General features: G+C 35.1%; 1 protein-coding gene across 1 annotated transcript; it reads left to right on the top strand.

The window, feature by feature from the left end:
* The first annotated feature begins 739 nt into the window (after nucleotides 1-739).
* Nucleotides 740-9,037, top strand: cxcl14 (chemokine (C-X-C motif) ligand 14). The gene is made up of 4 exons (XM_055178709.2): nucleotides 740-1,043; nucleotides 2,348-2,453; nucleotides 6,737-6,850; nucleotides 7,811-9,037. Exons 1-4 carry the CDS (start codon nucleotides 980-982, stop codon nucleotides 7,824-7,826), a joined length of 300 nt encoding a protein of 99 aa, XP_055034684.2. The 5' UTR covers nucleotides 740-979; the 3' UTR covers nucleotides 7,827-9,037.

Raw genomic sequence — 9,037 nt, 5'->3', positions numbered from 1 at the left:
CCAACATGATGCAATTGTGCGTATTCTAGATGTTTTACATAAGAAGCACCTGATTGAAAACTTACTTGCTTAGGGGGAAACTGACACATTTCAATTGTTTTTCTCTTTTTACTGCACAATATATAGGTTTGCTTCATTTAAAATTATGTTTATTTAGTTACGTCCTGATTATTGATAGGATTCATTTGAATGGGCCTGGTAAGGAAGGATATATGCTGATATGGCAAATATTTATTGCATTTTTCCTTTATATTTTTATTACTTATCCCAAGGCTAATACTTACGTTTAGGTAATTGTGCTGAAACATATCCAGCTAAAATCCAAGGATGGTATTTCAAAGGCGTATTAAAGGTGATTTTTGAAATTCAAGACATGACTATAATGTCCTCAGCTTCAAAGAACTGATAGATTTAATTACTTTAATTACTTTAACTTCCTACAAAAGAATGAAAAGAGTTTGTTTAAGTGAGAGTTTAACAAATAGCCAATTTCATTATATCCCCTAACAACGTACAAGCTCTGCTAATAAACTTTTTAACTCAATTTAGCCTTTTATCTCTCTTTAACCTGGAGTTCTCTTTGGCATAGTGTCTCAAAACCAGCTAGAAAGCATCGAAAGCGTATATAACTGGCAATCTTGCTGTCTAGTTAGGGAACTCGCTAGGTTTCGAGACGGGCGCGGTTAATTCGTCAGCGGCTCGTGCATATGAGGCGCAACAGAGCGCGTGTTTATAGACGCGCGCACGACTGTCTCTTCAGACTGAAGAGAACAGCGCACGACGGTGGACGCAACTTGTCGGGAGCTCATTCAACCTGCACAGTTTTTGTCAAATACTGTCACCAAAGTGACCACAAGGGGAAAGAGACTATTTACACAGGTTCATCGTTCAATACTGACACAGTTTGAAGATCTCGACTGTTGGATTTGAGCAGCTATTGCAAACAGACGAAGGCTGTTGGAAAACAAACTATTTGGGGATGAATCGCTGTACGGCTGCTTTACTTTTGCTCGTCATCGCAGTTTATTCACTAAACACAGAGGGTAAGTGACATTTGCAGTCTTTTTGTTGTACATTTCAATTACAAATTACAAAAAGGCGAGAAGTAAAAATACGCTGCGAACAAACAGATATCCTTGAAGTGTTTACATGTTTACATTCATGCATTTGACGGACTCTCTCAGCCAAAGCGATTTACAGTGAATGCATTTATGATCAAACCCACAACCTTTTGCCACAATGCTCTTCCAATTAAACCGCAGGGACATTTGTTTTGCATTGACATCGCACCATGCTGGTCCAGCTGTCAAACACATCTTTCTCCCTTCTCAGACAATCTGGTTCATTCTGTTAAACTTGGCCAGTGATGGTCAATAACACCCTTTTGTCTCGCGCTCTGGATGAGTTGTGCTTGGCATCTGTCCTGAGAGGCTGTTTAGAGATGATGCTGAATGGAGCAGGACAAGATTGATGAAGGATTAGATGTAGGTCACACGTCTTTTTACCAGCTCACCTGCTTTATAGACAGCATGCTGGAAGAGAAAAGCCTTAAATGCCAGTTTAATGAATTACCATCCCAGTGTCCTGCCTAGTTTGTATGTTTTGTGCAACCTATCACTCGTCTGAGTTTGTCAGAAAGCATTCTGGGGAATATAAAAAAAATATGTTTTGCATTCAGAAATGTATAGCCTTTTAGGACCTTTATATCCACATTTTGATATTGTTTTGTAACTTTATATATTTATATAATTTATTTATTTTCATTTTAAGATGGTTTACTATTTAAAAGCTGCACAAACGGTTTTTATTTAAGGCTTAAAATATACAAATCTAAAAGATTATATTAGTAAAACTTTGTGTGTGGCTTTTGCACTTTTAAAAGTACACTTCTACATGCAAATAGCGTAATTTAGTGCCTTTTTTTGCTATAATAAGTGAAAAATATTATTGAGTAAATATTTATGGTTTTATCCGATTAGTCGATTAATCGAAAAAAATTACCCGATTAATCATTAGTTGCTGCTTTAAACATTTAAACATCGGTTACAACAAAAATTACCATAATGTACATGTTGAATTGTATTTTATTATTTAAAAATATGTAAATACTAAATTGTCACATCTGTAATGCAGATCACACACACAATATAGTTTTATACTCTCTGTATAATGTATTTATTTTTCATTCATCACAGTGCAAAAAAAGTCTTAATCGTCATAACAATGTTCTTAATGTTTCTTAAACAACTTTTAAATGTTTTCTATAGATTAGGATGTGAAATATGACCTGGATATGTCTTGACAGATTTGTATGTTTGACAAATCAATATTTGTATTTCTTTATCAGCATATAAGTGCAGGTGCACAAGGAAAGGACCGAAGATTCGATACAAAGATGTGCAAAAGCTGGAGATAAAACCCAAACATCCATACTGCCATGAAAAGATGATTTTGTAAGTTAAATAAACTCTTTCTGTCTCATCGCTAATATCAACACATTGTTTTGTGTTTCTGGAATATATTGCATGAAGATAAATGTTAATGTTAATACATTTTGAGAGATAAATATTTTTGGAGACAGTAAAGTGTTTTCAGCATACCTATTATACTGTATTCTGTATATTTTTGTTCAGTATTTATACTTTATAAACAATAATATTTGCTAGATGTTAAAGGGATAGTTTACCCAAAGATGAAAATGATGTCATCACGTTGTTGCCTTCATGTTGTTCCGGGCCTGTATGGGTTTTTTTATTTTGATGAACACAAAGGAGGATATTTTGATAAATTATGGTGAGGGCAGGGCTGATTCTAACCATTGACTTCCATAGTAGAAAAAACAAATATTATGGAAGTATTGTGATAAATGATGAAGAAGATATTTTGATAAATGATGGTAAGCACAGTTGACCCATTGAATTCCATCGTATTTGTTTTTCCTACTATGGAAGTCAATGGTTACAATCAGCTGTGTGCTTTCCATCATTTATCAAAATATCTTCTTTGTGTTCATCAGAAAAAGAAATTCGTACAGGTTTAGAACAACATGAGGATAAGAAAATGATGACAGAATTTTCATTTTTGGGTGAACTATCCCTTTAAGCTGTATTGAAAATGGAGCATGTGCTATACCGGTTATGCCACCAAAATACTAAATCAAAGAATGTGACAGTAAATTTGCATATGTACTCTTATTACAACATATTTTATGCCTACCACATGTGTTGATTGTAGTTGTTTTTCATTGTTGTTAAAGTAAATGTCGGTGCATTACATAAACGCTCCGGCTGCATCTGGAACTTGCCGGAAAAAGCAGGCCGTAAACACAGTTATTCAGTTCCGTCACATCTGCACCAGTTTATTTAGGTGGTTTAACAGCCCTATGGGTTGACCTCAGCATCATGGGCTTATAGTCCAGCTAATCAAGAATCTAAACCAGCTTGGACCACCTTAGACTGTCTAATGGCAGCAGATGACCAGCTTCGATTGGATAAAAACAAGTTAAATCAGCTGCCTCCAGGATCTGAATCTTACTTATTGCTCTTGATCACAGTTTAGTGATAAACAAAAAGATATTGCACAATCAAGACAGATTTTTAACCATGGTTCTGTTCCCAGAATCAGATCTGATTTAAAAACCTGTAAAAGATCCAAACAGGTTCTCGGAAACAAAGCCTTCATCTTTGATGGAAAACAATACTCTACACTACCATCTGCTGGTCGATTTAGAAATTGCAGCTGAATATGTTTACCTGCAGAGCTAAGGATTTTTGCTTAAATTTTGTTGAAGAAATTGCATTGTGGTGTTTGAGAAAAATAAATTTTTAAAAAAGATAAAAGATAAAAAAGCAACAACTTATTGATTGCTCCATGTTTCAGATGCCTTCTATATTAATACGAAGATTATAACATTCAAAGCCAATTAGTTGAATAAACCATGTTTTATTGTCCTTTAACACATTTTGGTATTGTTTGTCTAAACTAGTGAACTCTTACATCCCAAAAACAAATCCTGTTGACCCTACTGAGAAAGTTTCTTCTCTCCAGTACATGGCACAGGATTCAGTCAGCGAGTTTAACATTCTAGCAGCTTCTCCAGTATCACAAGAGCTCCTGCACCATTTTATGAGCCCAACAGAAAGTTTAGAGTAAACAAATAATTATGTTCTTCCTTTGACTGGGCATTTGAATAATGAAATTGCAGTCAAGATAAAAACAGGGACTTCTGAGTAACGTCCCATTTCTAGGGTGTCTATCTGTGACTCTGAAAAATAATATGTAATGATGCAATGCTGGATTAAAGCCAGACTAATTTATCCATGCTTTGAGTCACTTAAAGTGTTTGTTTACCCATAAAAAAGTGTGAACATTATGTCATAATTTACTCACCCTCAAATGAGTCACTTTCTTCTGTTGAACACAAAAAAAGATATTTTGACAAATTATGGCAAGAAAGTTGACGGTACCTATTGACTTCCATAGTAGGGAAAACAAAAAACTCCTACAGGTTCACAACAACATGAGATTTAGTAAATGAAGATGACAGTATTTTTGGGTGAACTATGCCTTTAAGCATCTACTATTAAAGACAGATCTTGCATTGGTTCTTATTGTAAAAGAAAATGCACTATTTCACTTTATTGTTGCCGTGACTGAGCATATATTTCATATTCAAAATAATCACTTTCATGGTGTTCATAATTTTAAACATTGGCCTTATGGCATTGTTTAACTGTGTAAATGCCAACTGTGAGCAGCATTAGGCTTCTGTGCCACAATTGCAATGTTTTTTTTACTTAAAACCCCAATGCAATTCACATCGAGAGCATTGTCAGAATAAAGAGACAAAACTGTACCTTTTCTGTCACTGGGCTGGCTCCTCTTAAAGGTACATTTTTGTGCTTTTATCGATATACAACACATTGTAGCTTTTGGGGTGCAATAATATTCTCTAAGGGCCTATTGTGTACCTTAAGGGACAATTTTGTACTGGTTAAAGGTGCAGTGTAATTTTTAGAAAGACAGAAATGCAAAATAACATACAAAACTATATTATCAGGGGTGTATAAAGACCTTTCATAATGAACCGTTATGTGTTTATTACCTTAAAATGAGACGTTTTTATCTACATACACAGAGGGTCCCCTTACATGGAAAGTCGCCATTTTGTGTCGCCATGTTTCTACAGAAGCCCAAACTTTTTTACTGGGTTGTCTCCGACAGTGACATGTTTGTCCCGTGGTGGCTACCGTGGCTTCTCTGTGTTTCAAAAGCAAGAGGTGAGCAGTGGACTGGGCCGTTGGTTGCAATTCACAGCCTCACCACTAGATGCCACTAAAATGTACACACTGCACCTTTAAATTTTAGGGGTACAATACAGTTAACTGTACCTTTTAAAGGTACACAATAGGTTCTTAAGGTACAGTAATGTACCCAAAAAGGTACAACATTGTATTATGTTTAGTACTGTATACCTGTAAAGGTACAAAGGGGAACCTTAGGGCAGTGGTTTTCAAACTGGGGGCCACGAGATGGTTCCAGGGGGGCCCCAGTTTTATGAAATTTTATGAAATACATTAATTTATCATGAATTCTGTCTAATTAAACCTAAAAAATATGGCTACTAACCAAAAGCACAATTTTCTTTATAATTTAATGTTTTTTGTCACAAATTTTCTTTGGGGGGCCGCGAAGGAATGCACCGTACACAAGGGGGGCCACATGCTGAAAAAGTTTGGGAACCACTGCCTTAGGGTACTGCCCTAGTGACAGAAAAGGATACAGTTTTGTACCTTTTTTCTGACAGTGAGTGTTACTGTATGCATTATAAAAGATACGAGAAGCTTTTTTTCTCAGATAGGAACAAAAAACCTTTCAAACATCTTTTCTTAAAGTCTCTCAGAAATCCTCTTTTAGAAAAAGGTTAACAAGCTGTCACTGGGGCAGTAGCAGTAAAAATGTCGTAAAATGTAACATTTAGGTTCAGTTATACCTGTGAGGTACCAATATATACCTTTAAAGGTGCGGTGTGTAATTTTTAGAAGGATCTCTTGAAAGAAATGCAAAATAATATACAAAACTATATTATCAGGGGTGTATAAAGTGTATAAAGTTTTTATAACCTTAGAATGAGACGTTTTTATCTACATACACCGAGGGTCCCCTTACATGGAAGTCACCATTTTGTGCCGCCATGTTTCTACAGAAGCTCTTAAGGGACAAACTTTTTTACTAAGTTGTCTCTGACGATGATATGTTTGTCCAGTGGTGGCTATTGTAGCTTCTCTATGCTTTCAAAAGCGATGGTTGGGCAGTGGACTGAGTTGTTGGTTGCAATTCGCAACCTCACCACTAGATGCCACTAAAATGTACACACTGCACCTTTAAGGTACTAAATAGCACTTTTTAAAGTGTAGGCCTACTGCACCGTAAAATATATATATATTATAAATATAATATAATTAATTATAATAAATATATGTATATATATATATATATATATATATATATGAATTATATAGCACTTTTGAAGAAATTTACTGCTTCCAATTAAAAATATAAAATTTTACCTTTCCTGAAAATAAATAAATAATAGTAAATGCAAGCAAAATGCTAGCTTTGTGTATGTGTCTAATATTGCTTAATTGCATACTCTTGTTTATTTATGTTCCTTACTATACCCCTTCTCCATTATCTAATCTTTTTTTTCTTTCTCTTTTCCGTGAATATTTTATAGTTTAACTATGGAGAATGTGGCGCGTTTCAAAGGTCAGGAATATTGCCTGCATCCCAGACTCCAGAGCACTAAGAACCTTGTCAAGTTGTTCAAAATCTGGAAGGACAAGCACAGGTGAGTTTAAGCAATAGGACAATGTGAAAATGTTGCTGTTTTCAGTCATTTTTATTTTGAAACAGTGATTATTTATTAAAGGTGCAATTTAGGACTTTTAGTGGCATCTAGCGTTGAGAATGTGAATTGCAACCAACGGCTCAGTCTATGACTGTATCTCAGGTCGCATATGCAGGCTGCATACGTTATCTAGCCTGGTTTATTTATGTCAACTAAGTATTACATTGCTTGTCATAAGCATATTACAACTATTTACGATTAACTGACAATAATAGTCAATTTATAATTGTTAATATTTTGAAATAAGACAGTCTTTGATGTATGCAGTCCACAAATGCGACCAGCCTTCGCATTGAGAAACGGCCTACAGCTCACTCTCTTTAAGAGAGTGCTACGGTAGCCTTCACAGGACAAACATGTCATTGTCTGAGATAACATAGTGACAAAACACGCTCTATATAACAGTTTATATAACAGTCCATTTAGGGCTTTGGTAGAAACATGATGGGGACTTTCATGTAAGTTGAATGTAGTTTAAAACGTCTCATTCAAAGGTAATAAAAACAATACAATTCATTTTGAAGGTCTTTGTACACCACTGATAGTTATGTATATTATATTGCATTTCTGTCAAGAGATCCACCTAAAGTCCCACATTGCACCTTTGAGAGTACATGACCGCTTACTAGGAATTGATTGGATTATATAAACTTGGCAAGTAAATAGGATCTATTTTTCTTGCCTGGTAAGGAGTTGCTAAATGATAAAAATTTGAATTAGCTTAAATTATTTTAACTTTATTTTTTATAGTTTCTCACTAGTCAAAAAAGTTGAAAATGAAGTAAACTTAAAAATGTAAGTGTAATAAGGAATTTTGCAGTGTAGGGCTATACTTGTCTATTTTTGTATACTTATATGCTGCACCTCACATCTATATGTGTGCTTCTTTCCCCTTTGTAGGGTGTATGAGGCCTAAACGTATAATATGCACAAGGCTGAGAACATTGTGGGGCGCACAACACTACCAGTAAATTGTGGATGACCAGAGGACCAAATTTTCAAGCACAAAAATGCCCAGTCATGCTTACCAGTCGGTTTAATTTATATGAATGTGTTATAATTTATAGTCAGACAAAAATGCTTATTATACAGTGTATAAATGGAGAAAAGTCCCTGTGAGTCAGCACCATCTATAAGAAGTGATCTTTACATTTTTGCAATGTCTTCTGAAGTATCAGTTCTTGCTCTGGATTCATTGTGTTGTCGCATACAAAGGGTTCCTGACACTTGCAATAGGATCTTGTCTGGTTTGAAAAAATACTGTGATACACTATCCACAAGTGTCAAAGTAGAAACAACTGTGTAAAAAGTGTGTGATATGCCAACATTCAAATGGTAAAAGTAAGCACCGTCACCATCTACAATCATTTGGCAAAGTTGTTTTATTCAAACAGACATTTAGTCTTGCTCAAGTTTGCCAGAGAAACTTTATTTAACTTACCCAGATATCACGTAAGGAATAATTGACGACAGTCCATTGAATTATTTGAAAATAATGCACGACACAAAATTATTTTCATATAATTCAAAGGACCCGAGTCAATTATTTCACTTATACCACGGATACCACAAACATTGCTCTGGTGGTTATTTTAAGACATTTGACAGGTCAGGTGTGCATTTTACAGAAAAATAATCAACACCCATGGAACATTGCTTAACCAATCAGAATAAAGCATTTAACAGGCCCGTGGTATAATCTATATTTACACACATACATTACTCCTCAATGGACATATACTGCCACATTACAAGCTGCATGAGTGCCGGGGCCTGCAGTGTTTAACATGAAGCTTTTTATATCATACTGGCATTCCTATCAGCACATTATGAACTATGTGTGCTTCCTCTATGAGGTGTGCAGGTTTTGTAAGCTGTTGTTTGTCACTTGTTTATTCTTGTCTCTTTGTACATCAAATTGTATGTACTGTATAAGCACACAACATAGGTTCTTGTCTATAAACCACCTTGCCTAGTGTAGCTTGTTCAGAGTTTCTTAGTGAGGCCTATGTATTGTATCACAGAATTGTTGTTTTACTATTTAAATAATAAATCATAGAAATGTTTGAGTCAAATCCAAGGAGTGTAATCTTCTAAGCACAGCAATAAATATTTCAATAAATCAGA

This window comes from Misgurnus anguillicaudatus, chromosome 16 (genome assembly GCF_027580225.2).
Source record: "Misgurnus anguillicaudatus chromosome 16, ASM2758022v2, whole genome shotgun sequence".
NCBI classification, from domain to species: domain Eukaryota; kingdom Metazoa; phylum Chordata; class Actinopteri; order Cypriniformes; family Cobitidae; genus Misgurnus; species Misgurnus anguillicaudatus.
The sequence above is the reverse complement of the archived record's forward strand: the minus strand, read 5'-3'. Positions and strand labels throughout refer to the sequence as shown.

What these genes read in the sequence shown, in the direction of transcription:
- cxcl14 (XM_055178709.2), top strand. Translation starts at nt 980, where the DNA reads ATGAATCGCTGTACGGCTGCTTTACTTTTGCTCGTCATCGCAGTTTAT. An exon ending in TTATTCACTAAACACAGAGG is followed by an intron (nt 1,044 to 2,347) that starts GTAAGTGACATT and finishes TTTCTTTATCAG; the next exon opens with CATATAAGTGCAGGTGCACA. An exon ending in TGCCATGAAAAGATGATTTT is followed by an intron (nt 2,454 to 6,736) that starts GTAAGTTAAATA and finishes AATATTTTATAG; the next exon opens with TTTAACTATGGAGAATGTGG.